At 42.1% G+C, this 22544-nt stretch overlaps 1 protein-coding gene and 1 long non-coding RNA gene across 2 annotated transcripts in view; one reads left to right on the top strand and one right to left on the bottom strand.

Annotated features, from left to right (window-relative positions):
- LOC140599291 (uncharacterized) overlaps window positions 1-5611 on the bottom strand; it is a 35725-nt gene extending 30114 nt beyond the window's left edge. Inside the window, exon 1 of the long non-coding RNA XR_012001992.1 lies at window positions 409-5611. This is a non-coding gene — a long non-coding RNA (uncharacterized lncRNA). The remainder of the gene's footprint in view (window positions 1-408) is intronic.
- Window positions 5612-12692: 7081 nt separating this feature from the next.
- PCDH17 (protocadherin 17) overlaps window positions 12693-22544 on the top strand; it is a 96047-nt gene continuing 86195 nt past the window's right edge. Inside the window, exon 1 of the mRNA XM_026009630.2 lies at window positions 12693-15296. Within this exon, the coding sequence (XP_025865415.2) occupies window positions 12693-15296 (2604 nt within the window). The remainder of the gene's footprint in view (window positions 15297-22544) is intronic.

A 22544-nucleotide genomic window follows, 5' to 3' on the forward strand; every position in this document is an offset into this window, starting at 1 on the left:
AAAATGCACCAAAGGGAGTTACTAGAAATAGAAATAATTCAGTAAAATCAGGAAATTACTATATTGTTCGGTTACGTTATAGAAAGAAAAACAAAATAAGGAGAAGAAATATGCAGAACCATGGAAATTGCTTATTACTCTGGTATAGGAGTGAGAAGAACCAAGAATGCAGTAGGACTTTGAGTATATGGAGTCAAGGTTTTATAAAAGACTGAAGCACCACTCTTGATTCCAGGTGGGAGTGTAGAAATGAGTTGTGCAACAAACGAAGTCATGCAGCAGCAATGTCCACAATAGCCAAACTGTGGAAGGAGCCACGATGCCCTTTGACAGAGGAATGGATAAAGAAGATGTGGTATAGACATGCAATGGAATATTACTCAGCCATCAAAAAGGAAGAATACTCACCATTTGCTTCGATGTGGATGGAACTGGAGGGTATTATGCTGAGTGAAGTAAGTAATCAGAGAAGGACAATCATCATATGATTTCACTCCTAGGGGGAATATAAGAACTAGTTAAAGGGATTTTAAGGGAAAGGAGGGGAACTGAGTGGGACAAATCAGTGAGGGAGACAAACCATGAGAGACTCCTAACTCTGGGGAATGAACAAAGGGTTGCAGAAGGGGAGGTGGGCAGGTGGTTGGGGTAACTGGGTGATGGGCCCTGAGGAGGGCACTTGATGGGATGAGCACTGGGTATTATACTATATGTTGGCAAATCGAACTTCAATAAAAACAAATGAAAAATTTTTTAAAAATAAATGAAGTCATGAAGGGGAAAATATATATTATTTATAAGAATCTTAAACCGAGCCCAAATGTTAAGGAGCTCCTGGTGTCCTGCAGCACTGTGGTTTCTTCCATGGCTTAGCTACAACGGAGTGCCTGCAAGGCACGTTGTCTTGCTCATTTTCCCATCAGCTTCTTCCCTGAAATGTCACTTGTCCTGGAAATGGTCGAAGCCCCACTCTGCGTTGACCTGTGGGGTTGGGTCATGAACCAATATAGCAGGCTGCTGCTCATCCTATGCTTTCTGCCCACGGGGTGGAGCCCAGGCAAAACAGCACTAGGAGCATAACCCAGAATTAACAATTAACAATACATATATATTTTTTTCATTATCTTTGCAGTTCAAAAATCAAGAGACTATTTCTGTGTTGGTTTTTATGTTTTGCCTGGTAGTCAATGAGCTATTTTAATTAACAAATCTGGCCTTTTCCACCCCAAAACTCATTCCTTTCATATTTTTATGGTAATAGAATTTCCTCATTTTTTCCATTCTATTTTATTTTCTCTTTTATAATTTCTATTATTTATTATTGTGTTCTGTTAATGGATGGCCTGCATTTGTCACTGTGTTCATTTTTCTCTGATTTTATTTATTTCTTCATTGGCCCCTTCCTCTGAGTTATAGGAAAATAGCTGAACTTTTTCGTATAATTTTCCATGGCTTATGTTTTTGGCTTCTTCTCTCTCTAGGGCACATATTTACATTTTCCCAGGCCTTTTCCTCTTTTTCCCCCCAAAAAATTAAAAAATGAAAAATTTGAGAAGTTTCCTTCAGTCTAGTCCAATCTCAACTGTATGTTAAAAAATATCTTCAGTGATTTAAATATGTCATTATTGTCCTTTCCACAATGACACACAATTTTCTCTATTTTCCCTTTATTTTTCTAATGATATTTTCAATGGAAATTTAGCAAGGTTTGAGGCAAGACAGGAATTAGTGACATCTACATGTCACCAATTCACTTTGACGCTAGGACAAGATTTTAGACTTTGACTAATCATAAGTATTTCTTTCGATGCATGTACCTATTTAAAACCAAGTAGTTTGGTGTTCTTTCCTTAAATGTTTTATTCTTAACATAAACTACTTGGAGTGATACCTTAATCTAATAACAGGGCTGGAGATTTCTCTAATCAGGAGTCCATGGGGCACAAGGAGTTCCTTGGGTTGCTTCTTCACAAATGCTCCCTAAAAAATATGCAACACTTTGGGATCCCTGGGTAGCTCAATGGCTGAGCATCTGCTTTTGGATTAGGGCATAATTCCGGAGTCCTGAGATTGAGTCCCAAATCAGGTTCCCCATGGAGGACCTGCTTCTCTCTCTCTCTCTCTCTCTCTCTCTCTCTCTCTCTCTCTGTGTGTGTGTGTGTGTATGTGTGTGTGTGTGTCTTTGCCCCTCTCTCTGTGTCTCTCATGAATAAATAGATAAAAATTTTAATGCAATGTTTTAAATCTGTATTTTTATATACAAATATCTTGAAAATGAGCTCTAAGCATTCAGCAGACACCTGGAAAGGTACATGACTCAAGAATCTAGCTACCATGGGGAGCCAGGGTGGCTCAGTTGGTTGAGCGTCCAGCTCTTGATTTCAACTCAGGTCATGATCTCAGGGTCCTGGGATGGAGCCCCATGTTGGGCTCCTTGCTCAGCGCAGCATCTGCTTGAGATTCTATCCCTCTCTCAGCCCCTGCCCTCATACTCCCTCTAAAATAAACAAATAAATCTTTCCAAAAAGAGTCTAGCTACCATTTTTAGAATATTATCAATTTATACTTGTTGAAATGGATAAGCCACAAAATAAAATTGTATTTAAATCCTCACCATTTTTATGCCCTCCTCTGATTGCTCTTGCCTGTTCATGTGAGCAGTGCCCTTTACCTCTAACCAGGGAGAATTATAAATCCATTGTTCACCAGAGTGAGAAAGATCTCTAATCTCAACAGACCTGTTGCTACTAAACATGAATAGTAAAGTGAAAGGGCTGCCCCCTGAGCAATCTTTTTCCTTCTCTGCTGATTGTGAGATTCACTTGTATCACAATAGTTATAGTCAATTGAGCTTCCACTGCAAAGGAAGCTCTGATCACAGCACAGGAAGCTTTTTCTTTTAAAAAAATGGCTTTTTTAATTATTAAAATATATCTCATACTGTGCAGTGCATCACACAAACTCATCTCACCTCTCTTAAAAATTTAGTATCAGTAGACAAAGCTACTTTTTGATAATTTTCTAAAACAGTTACTTTAGTGTTTGTACCTGAGTATGCTAAGAAAGTGTACACAATTCTTACAAGTGTTCAAGAAAATATTTATACGGACTGAATTTATAGATTACCATCACATTTATTGGAAAGACATTCTGTAACACTCAGCAGATTCTTGGAAGGATCCCTGTCACAAAAGATTTTAATTACCCCTGTTCGTTATTGATATACCTTCAGAGTATTGTTAATTTATATTTCTATTTATATAAATGGCTGAGTAGTACAGTAAATTTTAAAGACTTTCTTTTTTAGGCTTTTCTCTGATTCCTATACGCCAATCAAATCATATAGAAGGGGAAAATAGATCATCCCAACTCATCTAAGTATTATAGCCAATATATTTTAGAATTTATTTGTGTTTTTCTAAGCTGAGCTGGCCAACATTTATTTATTTATTTTTAAGATTTATTTGAGAGAGAGAGAGAGGGAGAGAGAGAAAGAGAGAGAGAGAGAGAGAGGAGCTGGAGGGGCAGAGAGAGAGAGGTAGAGAGAATCTCAAGCCGACTTGGCACTGAGCGGGCCTCCATCCCAGGACCCTGATCATGACCTGAGCTGAAACCAAGAGTTGGTTGTTCAACCACCCAGCTGCCCCAGAGCTGGCCAACATTTCATAAGTACTCAAGTATCTAAGTAATTTTTGTTTTCATAGTATATTTGTTGTTGTCACATAGCAAGCTTATACTATATAATAACTAGTCTTGTTGATAAAGATACCTCACTTTTTTTACTACCAAAGTTAGACTCAAGTTCTTCAATGTTTACTTTAAAATATCAAAAATTATTATATTTCCTTTAGTACTGGTAACTTGTAAATGACCATGGCCTTTTTTCTGCATAGTTTGCTGTCCACTTTTCGAGAAACAGATGACACTGACTCAGAAATCTGTGGACTCTCTAAGAATCTGAGGTTAGAACTGAGGTTTCATAGCTCCATGAATCAAACCAGCCATGGTAATTTTAAGAATGATTCAATCCAGTGATTCCTTTTACTTAACATGACTTTTAAAACATCCCTTGAGTAAGAACAGAAATAATTTTATTGGGTATACACTTGTTTATGCAGTTCTGGAATAGAGGAGACTAAACAAAGGTGCTTCACCTAAAACAAAATTGTGCTGCTTCCACGGTGATGGACGATAGCTATTTAATAGCGCTTGGTTTTCAATTGAACTGCTCCAAATTTTTTAAAGATAAGAGGTAATAATATGCTTAGCTCACTGAAAAGAGGAATTTACATAAGTAGAACATAATTATCCAAGTAAGACCTTGTCGCTGAGACTTGGGAGGGTTAATGATTATGATGATAATTAAAATGCAGGGGATTTGTAGAACACTTACTTGCTTTCTGAAGAGCTCAGTGTACTTCTCGTATATCCTTCTCATACTTCTCTATGTGATAACTATATAACGGGACATTTAAATATCTCAGAATAATAGACAAAAATGTGTGACCTGTTATACCAATAAGTGATTATAAGCTTTTGGGTTTTGCCTCACCTGAAAGGCAGGACCTCCAGTGACAAAGCTTTGTGAAACATTTCAGGTCATCACAGCAAAACTGACTCTGAGGAAAGAGTGCCACCTACTGAATCAAGTGGCCCAGGTTCCCTCCAAGGTCTGGCCTTACACAGCTTTAGAACTGTCCTAACTTGCCGTTAGCTGTAAGAAACAATGGGATTGCTGCACCATACATGAAATACTATCTTTGTTACTCGCCTGAGCTATTTTATTTTAACCATCCAGCAGGTGCATATATAAGTTAACTATTTCATTCATAAACTTTTCATTTCTTAAAAAAAAAAAACTGTATACAAAGATTGAACAAGCCTAACTTTAATGAAGAAAATTTTCAAAACAAATGCCTGGATGTCTCTCTTTATTGTTGCAGTGACCACAAGGGGGAGCCAGCATGTAACTTCTCCTGGGGCAGGAATGTTGAGGTTTCACAATTAATTGAATCCTTTAATTTCTGGCTAAGTCAGGAGAAGACATGAATATAACATTTGGAATTCATGAAGCTTTCTCAGAATTACATATTGCACAATGTAATCCAACTCCCCGTTTTAATTATATGTTAACTAATACGTTAGATGTAACATTTTTTTCATCTGACAATCTTGTTTCTGTGTGGTCTCTCTCTCAAGTACTCTACACACAACTGCACACACAAATTATTTACACCATACCAAATGAGCTTAAATTGTCAAATTTAAATATAAAAGTGTTAATTAACTTTTAAATTTGTCTCGGTAGATACTTAAAAATAAAAGTCCTGAAATATGTATCACTGTTCAAAAATTGATCATTCGTTACTAATTTATGAGTATGTCCTTCTGACTAACATACTTAGAAATGTAAAATACATGAATACTGGTTGGAAATTTAATTCATTTCTTGTGTGAATTTCAAATTAATAGAACTTGTATGTTTTTGGAGAGTTAATCCTGTAACTTTATTTATGACTTTCACTAGGAAGATACTTCATATGTGTGGGAGGACGTCACATATATATGTATATATTATCATTTTATAACAACATATATATATAGAATAAAGAAGAAAAGTAAAATATATTATTTCCTAACAAATATTTTCTAATAGCAAGATTCTGTAGTTTTAATAAAAATTAGGAAAAAAATATTCAATTTGAAATACTGTTAATTTATGAAGATATTTTAGATTTTTTTCTTATTTTGCTGCATAGGAGAGATTGAGTTGTCAAAAGCTTTTTTAAATCATAAAATATTTCCCCTTAAAATTAAGGAAAAAGCCTAAAAAAATTATACTTAACTCACATTTTTATTATAATTTATATTTATTATAACAGAGAAAGATGTTCTAGTGATTTTCCTATCAGTAATGTAAATTCGTCATTCGTTAAAAGAGAAAGCTTTGTTAAAAAGTTAGCAAATGGCCAATAGCTGTGTTTAGAGGAGTGTCACAAATATCTCTCTAAAAGGCAATGAACTAAGAGAACTATCTATGAATGAAATACTGTTACTCATTTTAGTATCCAAATATAATATGGCAACTTTTGATACTTATTATATCTAAAACAGTTTGGCTGTTAAAATTATTTTTGAAGATTCTCTATTAACAAATAGAAATATATGTAACCAGGTAATGAAATGAAGGTAAAAATTAGGACCGAAAAGAAATAGTAGAGAGGGGATTTTTCATTCATATAAACAGTGATTGTGCTGAAAATATCAGCATCAAAATTTCTTTTAAGAGCTATATTTTATTGAGCTCAAGAATACAGCAAATAGGACAAGTTTTTGAAGAATGCTGTAAGTGCTGCCTTTAGGGCTGCATGCATAAATTCTCAGAACTACAACTACAACTAGTAAGTAGTGAAAAACAGTCTCTCAGAGACAAAATTAAGTAACTTAGATAACATGAGATTTCATTAAAGAGCATCTTTAAGATTATGTGTTAAGAATTATTGATTTAATGTAGAAGTATTAATAAATATTTCTTAGTCTATAATATAGGCTATAGACCATGATGCTTCTGTTGGTAGCTATTCATTTTTGTTTTTTTGGGTTTTTTTTTTTTAAGGATTTTACCTGAGACAGAGGATACGCAGGGAGAGTGGCAGAGGGAGAGGGAGAAGCAGGTGCCCCACTGAGCAGGGAGTCCCATACAGGGCTTGATACCAGGACCCTGAGATCATGACCTGAGCAGAAGGTAAATGCTTAACTGAGTGAGCCATCCAGGTGGCCCCTGCCGGTAGCTAGACTAACCTAACAATCAATTCGTTTTAAATCTTACTTGGACTAGCATATCTTATTAACTAAATAGTTTTATATTTTTATGTCTTTTCAAGTACCTTTTCTCAATAAGAGTACATACACATTGTATTTTGATTAAATCAACGAAATCTTTGGATGTTCCAGATATGTTTAACAAAAAAAGTATTAACACAATTTTGGTTTAAGGCTGAGACTACCATCTCTGATTGTAAATCATGATTATCAACCAGTCTCTTTTTGAGAAATGTGAGATCGTGGGTACTGTTATTTATACATAACACTACATTCTTCTAGATTCCTCAACCAGGTCTCATATGTCCGTAGCCTACTATGATATAGAATACAATAATATCTTTGAACTATTTAACCATATGTCTATCAATTTTTAAAATGAACTTAATATTTTAAGCATACTTACAAATAAATTACCTAAGAACTATCAAACAAAAATATTTGGGAAGCAAGATAGAACTTATAATGATAAAATACATGTAGTGATATAAATGATAAAAAATTAGTAGTGATAATAGCTTAAAATTGTATCTGGTTAAGAAGAAGCAGAAGAATTGAAAATATCAGTTGATTCTATATCCTTTAAGAATAATATAGGGATGAGACATAAGGATAAAAATTAATTAGTTTGAGTACATGTCAGTCTTTAATAACAGAACTCCGTACTACAACTTAAAAAATAACTAGATATCTGACATAGGTCCATTTTGCTCCCTTTGGCAAATGCCCTGTGGCATGTTATTCTCTTTCTATACACTAGGGGGAAGTGTGACATAATTACTCTGGAAGGGTGGTGAGCAAATTGTCGACGAGGATGTATTTTCCTTTCACAGGTCTCTTCCTAAACACTCTTTCCCCCCTCATTTGTGTAACAGCACACTTAATCAGAGCCAGTCAATAAGCCATATTTCCCTACCCTTGAATTTTTTTTCATTTTCTTGTTTTTGCCTTATTGTAAAGCTCAGGGATACTTTATGACTTTCCTAGAATTAGCATATAATGCATAAAAGCCATGTTTGTCATATTTTTTTTGTTTGTCATATTTTTAAAAAGTAATGATCAATAAATGAGTGCGTAACTATTACTCTTTATTTAGGTTAGCTGCTGCTTTTAAAGCATCAAAGCCCCAGTTTCCAAGGCACATGTGTTGGGACAGACGCACCAAGCCTAAAGAGATAGAAAGGTAAAGTTTCACAAAGCAGCATGGTTAGGCACCCACTCAGCAAAACATTCCAGATTTCTACAAAGCTCTAGCCTCCCCGTTTATCGAAGGTATATGCATAAACTACCTACTGGGAAAATACAAAGACATTTTAGGATTTGAAGGTCTGGCTATAAAGAGCTCCTCTTTGAATTTTTAAATTGTTGAAGATAATCTCTTAAGGGAGTGGTGAATTTTGGATCCAGATCAGACTGTAAACTCAGACTATAGGTTATCTCATTGAATCCTCCAGGAAATAAATAGCTCCTTTACTTGAATCTTTAAGCAATTATCCCAACAACAATCATCAGAACTTTCTGTAATTGGTCTGGATTTGATTTTCTCTGAATCCTGAATGATTCATGTAACAGACTTGTACGTTAGTCATTCACAATTTATAAATGGCAACTTAACTTTAGTATTTATGAATTGCGATCAATACGCTAGCAATCAAAACACTCACCTTTTCTATTTCAATACTTCAGTTTTCTTTTTCCTTCTTAACTCTTTCCCAGAACCACAGGCTCAGAAGCAAATCAGTCTTCACTTGTGGATGTCTGTGATAATAGTTTGGGAAGAAAGGATCTCTGAAATTGGAAACTGAACTTGACAAAGTAAATGAAGCGGGAGCCTCTGTGTGTGTGTGTGTGTGTGTGTCTGTGTGTGTGTGTGTGGTGGTGTTCCTTACACAACATGAATCTTAACAGATCCCCCACTGATCTGCTTTGCGCTAAAGGCCAGCTGTTATGCATAGGAGCTTTGGCAAACGTGGTTATCAACACTCATTCGGTCTTGAGATAAAATTCAGATGCCACATAGCACTTCAATGACAAGATCCAGTAACAAAGCCTGAAAACTACTGTGTGTGTCCACGGAGAGGTGTCCGCTTCACCTTAAATCTGGACTGAGCTGAGGGTGACCTAAAAGGGTAGGGTCCTAAGTATTACATATCCAAATTTGAGCTTCCCCAAACTACAAAGCTGGAATTGACAGTGAGCCTTTTCCCTTAAAGGAGAGTTTTTCCTCTGGGGAGACACGGCCTCTCTTCCACCGGGCTTTCTGCTTTTCTTCTGAAACACTTTCATAATCAAGTGACTTTCCTTGCATGGGTGCCTGGGGACGGCTGATTTTTCTCCGAGGATAAAGAAAGTTACATATCGATTGCTGTTGCTCGGGGTTTGCACCAGCTCTGGCAGAAGCGGGCGCGCGAGCGCCCTCGCATTCACACACACACACACACACACACACACCCTGAAATACACATAACACCCCTAGACACACACACACACACACATACACACACGCACTCCACGCACACACATCCCTCTGCACCACATGCAGACGGATACACACGCGGCCAGATCTGAGCCTCTCTCTGCATCTGCATCTGCATCTGAGCCTCTCTAGGTGTGCGTTTGGTGCCAGGATGTGTGTGTGTGTGTGTGTGTGTGTGTGTGTGTGTGTACAGAAACCCATCGGGAAGACCGCAGCTACCTTATTCTGCAAGCACGCTGCGATTCCGGTTCCTGTGTACATGGAACCAAAAAAAAAAAAAAAAAAAATTAAATCGCTGTCAAACTTTTTTTTTTTTCTTTTAAATCTCCTGCTTCTGGAGGAAGACGGTGGAGGAGCTTCTCCCCCCGGTAGCTGGAGACTCGGGAGAGGCCCTGGGCGCCGCTGCCCAGGCGGAGCGCGGGGCCCCCGGCAGCCCAGCCGGTCTCCCATCTAACTGATCTAATCAATGACTCCGAGGAGCTGGGGCTCCTGGCTCCGCCCCCGCCAGTGTCTTCTCCGCCTCCTATTGGGCGTGGGCCGAGGGGGCGGGGCCTCGTCCCGCGCGCGGATTGGCTGGCAGGGAATCAGTATCAATGTTTAAGCGGCGGCGTGAGGTGCATAGAGTCAGTGAGCCAGAGGCGCTGGGGAGAGCGGGGACCGCGAGCCCGGCGGATGCGGCAGCGGCGGAGGGCGGCTGGGGAGACGCCGCTCCAACTGTTGAATTTTCACCTTTCGTTGCCTCCGGTGCTTTGCTTTGCGGAGATGGATTTATTTGCCTTGAAATCCGCACGTCTTTTGCAGGCTATGAGCTGATCCTGACGGGCACCAGATTGAAAGAGACCACCCGTGATAGAAGAGGAGGAAAAGAAAGAAAAAAAAAAAAGAGAGAAAAAAAAAAAAAAAAGCCCTCCACTACGGACTGCACAATTAACTATGCACACCGGTGCTGGACTTTGTGAATAGAGAACATTGAGAGGAAAATCGTGAACTATGATGCGGGGCTAAGCTGTGAACAGTCATTGGAATCCTGATTTTTTTTTTTCTCTCTCTCTCTCTCTTTTTTTTTTCTCCCAAGACTCTGAAAGATTTGGGGGTTCCCCAAGGAAAGGTTTAAAAAAATAAAACAAACAAACAAACAAAAATTACACCTAGCAAAAACAGACGCCTTGTTTTCCAGACCCTCGGACCCCGGCAGAAAGAGGTAGAGTAAAAGTGCTGCTGGATTCAGCTACACCTTCCTTCCTTCCCTCCCTCCCTTTTCTCTCCCTCCCCCCCCCCTTTTTTTTTTCTTTTCCTCCAAAACATGAATCTGGCTTTTCTTTCTCTAGAGTGAGTCAGAGAAAGCGTTAGGAAGAAGCCGCAACTAATGTCTGTGAAGGAAGGACCATGAGGCCAGAGTGAATCCGATTCGTTCCACCGCTTCTGACTCATCGGGCGGATCGGAACACCTGCATTTCTGGATGTGTCATTCCCGTATGTCGAGGTGCCTCGAGAACCCGAAATGATGTGCGGCCAGACCTGTGCCTGACAGCCCCTCGGAGGGAGCTCTCGGGGGTTGGGCACGCCCCCCCTCCCCTGCTGGACCGCGGCGGCCGCAGCTCCTCACCCCCTGCCCTCCTCGAGTCGCCCAGAGCCAGACTGAGAGCCAGACTGCAGAATGCATCACGCCAAACCTTGATGTGTTTCTTCCATCCAGCCCACTCCTACTATTAAGAAAAGAAAAAAGAAAAAAAAGAAAGAAAAAAAAAAGAGAGAGAGAGGAGAGAGAAAGGGGAAAAAAAGGAAAGAAATTGACGGGGGGGAGGGGAACACCCCGCACTTTATTAGCTTCCAATATTCACCACTTTTATTCCTCGCCAAGGTTTTCCTTTTCTAGATGAAGAGGACTGGGAGGCAGGGCCATTGGAAGGAGATGCTGAATAGAAAGAAAAGAGAGGCACTTGACAGCCCAGCCCTGTGAATGCAGAGACTGTTTCCCTTCTAGCGAGAGACACAGGGAGAGTGTGTGTGTGCGAGGACTTGGGAGGGTGGCTCCCCCTTCCTTTTTATTCCGCCTCCCCCTCCCCCTTCAGACCTGCACCTCCAACCATGAGTTGCCTGTTGATTTCCTCTCGCCTGGGAAGAAAAGCAAACTGGAATTAAACTGCATCGAGAGGAGTCCTTGCTCTCTCGGGGAGAGAATGGGATGGTAGCGGCGGCTACTGGCTTGGCACCGAGGAAGCACAGCGTGTGTGTTCTCCGAACAGAGGCGGGGATAGAGCTATAGACCCCCCCCCCCCACCACCACCACCTCCCCATCACCATCACCATCACCGCCACCGCCCCCCCCACCACCACCCCCACCACCGCCCCCCGCCTCCTCCCAACAGACTCACACCGCAAACGCTGATCTGGCGGTGGCTTTCCTGACTTCGGGGGACAGCCTTTTCCGAGGAAGAGAGGGAGGAGCCTGCTGGAGGGAGGAAACTACAAATCGGGACACTAGTTCTTTGCGCTGCATTTCCTCCCCTCCCTTTGGCTGCTCGGAAAGGAGAGAGCGAGAGGAGGAGGGAAAAGAGGAAGAAAAAAAAAAAAAAAAGAAAAAAGAAAAAAAAAAAGAATACGCTTGGCTGGGAGCTGCAGTCCGCCGCCGCCTCTGCCTCGGCCAGCAATGCAAGATTAGATCTCGAAATGCAGCAAAACACAGCCTGAGACCCAGCAGCCCGCGGAGCCAGCAGACGTTCATTTCCCAGGGCTCCGGCGCCGCTTCGGAACCCGCCGGCTCTGCCTCGGCTCCGCCGTCCCTCCGCCGCTCCTCACCCCCAGCAATCCCATCACCGGAGGCGAGGAGCGGGCGAGGGTCGCACTTTCCCCGCTGCCCGCGGACACACCTCCCCGCGCCCTCCCCCGCCCCGCCCGAGGTGAGGAGTCCGGGGCGGCCGCCGCGGGAGCGGAGGTGCAGCGCCCCAGCGGGAGCCGGGGAGACCTGCGAACGCCCCGGCCGGCCCTCGGACGCGCGGCTGCCATCCCTTCGCCGGCCTCGCCGCCCAACTTCGAGCGTCCCCAAGTCCCGGCGGCCGAGACAAAGCGCGGGGCTCGCCCCCCGCCGCAGGGAGCCGCCGCCTTGCTCCGCGCCCCTGCAGCCTCGCTGCGCCCCTGCAGCCTCGCTGCGCCGCCGCCGCCGCCGCTTCGCGCCCAGTGCGGATGCTGTAGATCAACAGGTTCGGGGAACTTGAGCCGAATAAGGAGACCGCCCCGGGGGGGGTGCCGCAGCCCCCGAGCGCCGGGAAGCAAGGACCCGCGGACTTGGGGCTCGCGTGGCGCGCGCGCGCTGCGCCGGGGCCCCAGGCTGGCGCGCACCCACCCGCTCGCCGCTCCGGCCCGGCTGCTCCCGCCCCCACCCCACCGGTCTGGGATGTACCTGTCCATCTGTTGCTGTTTCCTCCTGTGGGCCCCTGCCCTGACGCTCAAGAACCTCAACTACTCGGTGCCGGAGGAGCAAGGGGCCGGCACCGTGATCGGCAACATCGGCAAGGATGCTCGACTGCAGCCCGGGCTTCCGCCCGCAGAGCGCGGCGGCGGCGGCGGCGGCGGCGGCGGCGGCGGGCGCGGCAAGTCCGGGAGCTACCGGGTGCTGGAGAACTCCGCGCCGCACCTGCTGGACGTGGACGCCGACAGCGGGCTCCTCTACACCAAGCAGCGCATCGACCGCGAGTCCCTGTGCCGCCACAACGCCAAGTGCCAGCTGTCCCTCGAGGTGTTCGCCAACGACAAGGAGATCTGCATGATCAAGGTGGAGATCCAGGACATCAACGACAACGCGCCCTCCTTCCCCTCGGACCAGATCGAGATGGACATCTCGGAGAACGCGGCGCCGGGCACCCGCTTCCCGCTCACCAGCGCGCACGACCCCGACGCCGGCGACAACGGGCTCCGCACCTACCTGCTCACGCGCGACGACCACGGGCTCTTCGCGCTGGACGTCAAGTCCCGCGGCGACGGCACCAAGTTCCCGGAGCTGGTCATCCAGAAGGCCCTGGACCGCGAGCAGCAGAACCACCACACGCTGGTGCTGACCGCCCTGGACGGCGGCGAGCCGCCCAGGTCGGCCACTGTGCAAATCAACGTGAAGGTGATCGACTCCAACGACAACAGCCCCGTCTTCGAGGCGCCCTCCTACCTGGTGGAGCTGCCCGAGAACGCCCCGCTGGGCACCGTGGTCATCGACCTGAACGCCACGGACGCCGACGAGGGCCCCAACGGCGAGGTGCTCTACTCCTTCAGCAGCTACGTGCCCGACCGCGTGCGAGAGCTCTTCTCCATCGACCCGAAGACCGGGCTGATCCGCGTCAAGGGCAACCTGGACTACGAGGAGAACGGGATGCTGGAGATCGACGTGCAGGCCCGGGACCTGGGGCCCAACCCCATCCCGGCGCACTGCAAGGTCACCGTCAAGCTGGTCGACCGCAACGACAACGCGCCGTCCATCGGTTTCGTCTCCGTGCGCCAGGGGGCGCTGAGCGAGGCCGCCCCGCCCGGCACCGTCATCGCCCTGGTGCGGGTCACCGACCGCGACTCCGGCAAGAACGGGCAGCTGCAGTGCAGGGTCCTGGGCGGGGGGGGCACGGCCGGCGGCGGCGGCGGCGGCGGCGGCGGCGGCCTGGGCGGGCCCGGGGGGGCCGTGCCCTTCAAGCTGGAGGAGAACTACGACAACTTCTACACGGTGGTGACCGACCGCCCGCTGGACCGCGAGACGCAGGACGAGTACAACGTGACGATCGTGGCGCGGGACGGGGGCTCGCCCCCGCTCAACTCCACCAAGTCGTTCGCCGTCAAGATCCTGGACGAGAACGACAACCCCCCTCGTTTCACCAAGGGGCTCTACGTGCTGCAGGTGCACGAAAACAACATCCCCGGGGAGTACCTGGGCTCGGTGCTCGCCCAGGACCCCGACCTGGGCCAGAACGGCACCGTGTCCTACTCCATCCTGCCCTCGCACATCGGCGACGTGTCCATCTACACCTATGTGAGCGTGAACCCCACCAACGGGGCCATCTACGCCCTGCGCTCCTTCAACTACGAGCAGACCAAGGCGTTCGAGTTCAAGGTGCTCGCCAAGGACTCGGGGGCGCCCGCGCACCTGGAGAGCAACGCGACCGTGAGGGTGACCGTGCTGGACGTGAACGACAACGCGCCGGTGATCGTGCTGCCCACGCTGCAGAACGACACGGCCGAGCTGCAGGTGCCGCGCAACGCCGGCCTGGGCTACCTGGTGAGCACCGTGCGCGCCCTCGACAGCGACTTCGGCGAGAGCGGCCGCCTCACCTACGAGATCGTGGACGGGAACGACGACCACCTGTTCGAGATCGACCCCTCCAGCGGCGAGATCCGCACGCTGCACCCCTTCTGGGAGGACGTGACCCCAGTGGTGGAGCTGGTCGTGAAGGTCACCGACCACGGGAAGCCCACGCTGTCCGCCGTGGCCAAGCTCATCATCCGCTCGGTGAGCGGCTCCCTGCCCGAGGGGGTCCCGCGGGTGAACGGCGAGCAGCACCACTGGGACATGTCGCTGCCGCTCATCGTGACCCTGAGCACCATCTCCATCATCCTGCTCGCGGCCATGGTCACCATCGCCGTCAAGTGCAAGCGCGAGAACAAGGAGATTCGCACCTACAACTGCCGCATCGCCGAGTACAGCCACCCGCAGCTGGGCGGCGGCAAGGGCAAGAAGAAGAAGATCAACAAAAATGATATTATGCTGGTGCAGAGCGAGGTGGAGGAGAGGAACGCCATGAACGTCATGAACGTGGTGAGCAGCCCCTCCCTGGCCACCTCCCCCATGTACTTCGACTACCAGACCCGCCTGCCCCTCAGCTCGCCCCGCTCCGAGGTCATGTACCTCAAACCGGCCTCCAACAACCTGACTGTGCCCCAGGGCCACGCGGGCTGCCACACCAGCTTCACCGGACAAGGGACTAACGCAAGCGAGACCCCCGCCACTCGGATGTCCATAATCCAGGTAAGAGACTTGTAGCATAGCTGGGACTTGACTCTATTGCTGGCGTCCGCAGCGGTCCTGACACCTTTGGAACAGGACCAGCCGCCTGGCCAGCAGCAGTGAGAGGGGGGAAAAAAAAAAAAAGTTTTTTTTTTTCAATGAAAATCGGTTTACACTTTTGCCACTACCTGTACCTGTCTATACGTGACCCCTCCCTTGCAAATAGCCTGAGATCTAAAGGATGTGGATGTGTGTACTTCTGCTGTATGTTAAAGTTTATTTTTGTAGGTTTAAAAATGTTGGCAGCGTTCAGTATTTAGAGTTCATTTTACTTGTTGGTCGACATTTCTCTCCATAACGGAGGATACCCAGAGTAGGGGGGGATAAAAGGTTTTAATTAGATTTGCTTTTTAATTCTGTTTTGTTTTTTAAATCTGATGCCAGAAATGAAAGAAGTGTATACTCAAATATTCAGAAGTTAACTTCTTCTTCAAGTGCAAGATAGCAGCTAGCCTGAATTTCAGATCCTGAGTATGAGCCAAGTTTTCACTCCTCCCCCCCCCCACCCCCACCAAAAGTCCCTTTTAGATTTTAAACAGTGTGTTAAAGAACATGAGTTCTATTTCCTCTTCTCAGCAGAAACTGCATCCTAATGACTCAGGGTAGTTTAAACTCTTAATATGTGAATTATGTTCTGAAGCTCTTACAAAAGTTTGAATAAATGTGGGCTCTGCATAATGACCATTAACTGTCCAAGAAAAGTTTATGTCTATTTTGTCCTGTAGTTTTTCCAGTGCTGTTTCTTGGAGTCATTGAGGAAGGAATAGAGTGTAACAGAGTCGTTTCATATGGTTGAAAACAGGAGGCAAACTTGGCCTGAAAGGCACTTGATGCACCAAAAAGAATTTCAGGATGCATTTAGTTTGCATACTGTGTAAATCCAGTATAGCTAAGTGATAATTTAATATATTTTAGATAGTGTAATCCAAAGTTATTGATATATATATATTTAAAAAAAAAAAAAACCTAAATGACTGACCCATCATGGACATAGATTCTAACAATAGCAGGTGACTGGACTTTGGTCTCTGCCTAGCTTCTTTTATCCACTATTAAGTCGTGTCACAGAAAAACTTAATTCTTGCTTATTATAGATGCATGTTGCTACAAATTACCCTGGATGAGCACTACTTGAAATTCAAAATTGAGTTTAACTAAAAGTGACACTTTGGGAGGAAGATTAGTTTGGGGCAAATGAAGTTGATTTGTTCTTAATTGTATGCTTTGAAAAGCAAATACCTTTTAATGACCCTTGATTCAGTAATGTTTTTATTATTAAAATGAATAGGTACATTCCGTAACCTTATCCTTTCCAACATGAGTGTGACAAATGCTAAAAGCAAAACATATTTTCTTAAGGTAGTTTAATGTCCTTGTAAAACACTCTTGGACTTGATGCTGCTGAATACTAAAGTATCAATTCTAGTATTAAATCCCACTTTTTATGATGTCTGCTGTATACCAGTAATCACGATATTTTGATGTCTATAGAAGGCTGAACAAGAAATATATCCTTTAAAAAATATTGTGGTTTCTATGAAAGTCTTTCTGTGACTGTGTAAAACTGGTATTTATGATAATCCCTTTAGGGAGATATGTTAAAATACGTATTTATAGATCTTTTGCAGTCATCTTATTATACACATATGTTAAATACCTTTCCTCTATTTTTACCATTGACAATTACAAAGATATCACAGAGAGTTAATGCCTCTTCTTCCACTTCAAATGCTGTTAGATGAATTCTTATTTAGGTTCCAGTAAAAATGAAGTGGGCGCAGTAGAATATCAGAAAGCCTGATTACTTGGGTCAGATTAGTGAGGAACACATTTGGATGGAGGCATCCAGAAGGTTTTGAGGGGCCGGGGGGCCTATACTGTATTTACACCACGCTGTTCTTTAAGCTGTTCATCGCTTGAGGAATGGATGATGGTGATGATGATGATGATGATGGTGGTGGTGGTGATGATGATGATGATGACGATTTCTCTCAGCAGTAAATCTTAAGCCAAAGCACATCTCACACATGCAGGGAAAGAGATAATTTAAAAAGAAAACAAAGGAACAAACTTCCTTGCCATTCTCTTTCTTCTGGAATCTTAATCCATGCCATAAAAACACGGAAAAAAGTTTCAGTTTTTTAAGTTCTGGAAATTTTCTCCAAGGTGACTCAGTGTGGCATATTGCTCCTGCCCTGGAAATATCCTCGATATAAACCGTTAAAATAGGCACTCTTTCTTTCTCTTTTTTGTTCCTACTGAGTTTTTACAGTTTTACAGAGAATGCTTTGTAAATTCCTAATATGTTACTTTCCTCTTAAATATCATCAGGTTTTTCTCAGTACCTGTTGTTGAGAACAGAGTAACTATGGTGACCCTCCTTTTCTCTTTCTGTTTAAACTAGCATGCTGCAAACACTCTGTGCTGAAGTGACACGCTTAAATTCAAGGGCTCAGGTATCCATAACCTTGTTTCCGAGTGCATTTATTAATGTGCATACTTAACACAGCCTGCTAGGAAACACACGACTAAACTCACAAGTATTTCTGAAGGTAGTATTTTCATCCACAGAGTACCCTGGGACTAGCAGCTACTAGGTCTGCATTAGCTTTATTTTCCAGCATGTTTGTGCTGTTTAGAAGGGGCACGGGGTGTACTTCTACTGATGCAATGAAACGTACTTTGTAATTGTTTTGAACTACACTGGTACAGAGTGGTGTATGAAATTTAAGGATTTCAGGATGTGTAAGACTCATATTAAAGCTTACATTAAGATTTTTCTGAGTATCAAATGACATTATGTGAGTCCAATTTCTGTGGTTAAGATCTGTAGGTTCTTGGGCCTGAGAGTATTTTTTTATTGAAAATGAATGCAGAACAATCATGTAGGCTGAGTTACACAAATAACCACTATGTAGAAACAGTGGTTTGTGAGAAGAGATTTTATTTCAGGATTTCTTCAAGTTTCTCAGCTGAAGTAGAGCCAGTCTGTGAAGTGTTTAAATAATAGACTAGTGATTAAAATATGCTCAATAATGTGAGTCATAATACAACATTGTTACAATGAAATATTTTATTCATTTTAAAGCTATAACACTGATTTTGAAAAATAGGAGCACAGATTTATTTTGTGCTAGGTAAGGAAAAGAGATTGTCAGACAAATTTATAAAAGCACTTTTCTTAGTCATTTTATGTGACTTATTTCATATGTTAATATGAGAATCTAAAATCAAGTAGAGATCATTACTAATTGTCACGAGTAACTGCATATCGAGGCTTATCAAGAATTATTTGTTCAGCCTCATGGTAACTTCTCAACAGGTGTTTTCAACGAAGGCCTGACTGAGAAGAGGCTGGGGACTTCTTCACTGTTGGGAGAATTTCCAGCTTTGTTTGAACATCTGTGTTTTCAGATTTTTTTTGTAGCACTACTGCAAGTCATTTCAGTATGATCTCATAGAAGAAAATACATTGAGCCTGCAGAATAAGATCTACTAAAATAAATTTTTAAAAAGAATACATTCTCATGTAGTATTTTATAGTTCAATTTCAAAAGAGTCACCTTAGGATTGACTTTAGACTTTTTATGCTAGGAAGAGAAAATCCTTTTGATATATGTGCATGGCCTTTTCAATAAAAAGGAATTAAACACATGGTAAATACAGTCAATCCAAATATATAAAAATGAGATTGGAGCATAGAGGACTAAAGTAACATAGCATAGATGATAAATCAGTATTTTAGAAGGAAAAGGTGAAACGAAAAGTATATCTTTACTAGCAACATTATACATTGTCTGCCTTTAGTCTCACTTCTCTAATACAAGAGACTTTTGACCTATAGGGACTCTGATGAGCTCCCAAGATCATGATCTTTAAAACTTCATATTCTCGTATATCAGCGATCTCAATAACAAGCATAAAACATGTGAACAATTTCTTTCTTCGTATATAATTTTGGGGATATTTTTCTGCGGAGTTGTTCTAAGATGGCACAGTTTGATTAGTGACACTCACTCATTTCCATAAACATTATATACATCTGTATTTCTAAAGGTAATGGTGGGCTAAACAAAAAAGGAATGTGTCTTTCCTATAGGATGCCTTCAAGAGTGTCTTTACTTTTTTTAATTTTTAAAAGATGAAAGGATTAATTCCTACTCTAAGTCAATATAAGTACACAATCAAAAGGCATTTTTTTTGTTCTATCATATACTAAAAATAGTATAAATAATATACAAAAAAAAAAAAAAACTCCATCAAGGTGTTTTGAGTTTCTTCAAAGAAGAGTTTAAAATTCAGATTATTATCATTTTTGATACATTGTTACTTTTATTCTTGGTTTTGTGTGAACCCATGAAAATCTCCACTCCAATGTTAATTTGGGTCCATTTCTTTATTTTGAAAGAAAACACAAAAGTATAGTTTTTAAAACTATATGGACTAGAAAGCCCAGATCCTTATTTTTACATTTAGTTGATATAACTACTTATAGGTAATAACCCCTCTTCATCTATTAGTTGTTAGTTTTCAATAAAATTTCCAAAATGTCAGCCAGGTAAAATACTTCATCATTATTTTGCTGAGATGATAATTCATCCATCTTTTAAAAATATAGAAGTAGGATACTTTTAAATTTTTATGAGTGCATGAGTGAGTTTATGATTTTAAGTTCTATGAGTGAATTTTATAATTTCAATAAATATTATCATATCTAAGTCTACATGGAGGGTTTTGGAATTTGATTCTTCATGTTATTTAAGGCTGTGTGTGATCATGAAAGCTATATAATAGAAAAGTATGTCTTAGAATTCCAGTCTCAGTTGCTTGAACATATTTCTTAGTCAAGAAAAAAGTTTCCATGTTCTAAAACATCACCTGTGACTATATTGTTCAAGCCACATTAAAGAAATTTAATAAATAAGAAAACATAATTTCTAGAAACCTCTCATAGTAAAGTTGAAGTTATATATTATTTACTTTTTTACAGTGCAAATAGATTTACATGTGAGGTTAACAAATTGGTTACTCTTAAAATAATCTCAAATATTTTTTAGCAAAGGATTAAGAAATATACATATTTTAAAATTAAAAAAAAAACTTAAAAATCTCCAGATAGGTATTTAAAACTATTTACAAATATGATTTTACTCTTTTCTTATGTTTCGCTACCACTATCAGGTTTCAATTTTTTTACTGTGAGTGCTGCTTGTGTAATACAATGCAATAGAAATAGATCTATATGAATAAAAATATATCTTTAAATTAAGAAAATATTTCATGTTTAGATTAATAAAGGGTTACATGCACTTGCTGAGGTGAAGTTTGGCTCTGCCTATATTTATGAAAATGTGAATCCTAAAACTTCTCAGCAAAGTTAAAATGTGTGTATATATGTATATATGTCTTTATATTTCCCATAAAATGTATACAAATACTCAAGAATAAATATTAGCTTATTATATACTTTTTTAGTTCAAAGGCAGCTCTCCTCTTTTTAAAGGATGTATTCAAATCTTTATTTTTTCTTTGAAAATATTTTAAAACTTGATGATTGCACTGTTTTCAAACTTCACACATTTTGAAGTTCCTTAAAGTAGAGCCAGTCGCTCTAGAGCAGAGAATTTGAGGAACTACTGGCCTTCAGTGAACAATAGGTTGGAGTTTAGGTAGATTAAGAAAAAAAAAAAAAAAGTTTTCATCCAAGTTTCTGATTGTTTCGGGATGCTGGTAGGATGGCTAGAGGCATTGTGAAAATATATGCCTTGATCCCGATGATGAAACAACGACAGGAGGAGGATAAAGCCACTAGAGCTGCCCTTATGCCAGTTAGGAAGTAAAACTTAACTCCCTTATGCTGAGAAGTCTTGCAATACACTCAATAGTGGGTAAATTCTTACAAATGCACCTGCTAATTATGATATTAGTCATTGCTCCAGAATGTATTCCCCTCAGTGATACTTCTGTTTAATAAATCCCACAGGGCATTATCTTAAAGTCGTATTTTAGTAAAGTCATGAGGGAAGGTTTTTTTTTTTTTTTTTCCTGTACTGAATTCCTTTAACCAATGACTGTATATTTGTTAGAGAATGGCATAAAGTTCATTTTGCCTATCAATTTGAAGACTGACTTTTGCCACCCACCTACAAAACACTTTTAAAGTTCATCAGACCTACACTAATCTATTGTCAACCTATTTCAGCAAAGGAGACATTGACAAGAGTTTCCTTCAGTGGCACACAGTATTTTACGGTTAGTCATAGCTTTCACCACCAGCTTTGACAGTGATATATTGCTATCCTTTGGTCGCCTGAAATAAATTATCTATAATAAAGAAGTCCTTAATAACATCAACATTCCCTGCTGTGACTAAGCAGAAGTTTGCTTGTACTTCCTTGCTACTGCAGAAGTACAAGTTCAGTATTTTTTAGGTAAAGCAAAGAAAGACGGAAAAAAAGGCAAAAATACAGATGCAAAACTGTGGCTGTGTGGGTGGCATCCTTCACTTGTATGCACAAAGTTCTTCCAGTGACAGACTGTAAAATTGGTTTCCGACAGTGTTTGAGAGAATCTATTGATATACATGTGACACACTTCTATCTGTTCTGGTCCTAGTGGCATTGTGATTACTGGTATCTGTAGGCCTGGCCCTGGATCTAATCCAGGCAGTTTTATTGTAGTGAAATGGCTCTTACAGTTCATTGAGCATCTAGCATAACTGTACTGAATATGATTGGCGCGTTTGCATATATTTATTCAAAAAATAAGGCAGTTAAACAGCATAATTATGGGAAAATGAATCATAACAATAAAAGACCATTTAAGTTAACAAGCTTTGTGATCAAAGGATAAATACAGGTTGGGTAAATGAGACTTTAGATGTAACTAATCTACATAAATAGACTTTGGTTTGATTAGAGGAATGGAATATATTAAAATAATTTAATGGTATTAGAAATGCATTTTGTTTTAGTCATTTTGAAATATTTAAAGACTTGTGTTATTTTCTTTACATTTCTACTCAGTAATACAGTTAAGAACCACATTTATATTGGAGGCAAAATGGGCAAGGTACAGATAAGTATAATCATGTAAGCTTGTTTGGCTCTGGAATACACCCTCTCTGAACAATATTTATTATTTTTTAAACTTATAATGTTTTTGATTGATTTTTAATTAGTGGAACACATTAAAGGGACCATATAAAGG

Source organism: Vulpes vulpes, chromosome 6 (assembly GCF_048418805.1).
Source record: "Vulpes vulpes isolate BD-2025 chromosome 6, VulVul3, whole genome shotgun sequence".
NCBI classification, from domain to species: Eukaryota; Metazoa; Chordata; class Mammalia; order Carnivora; family Canidae; genus Vulpes; species Vulpes vulpes.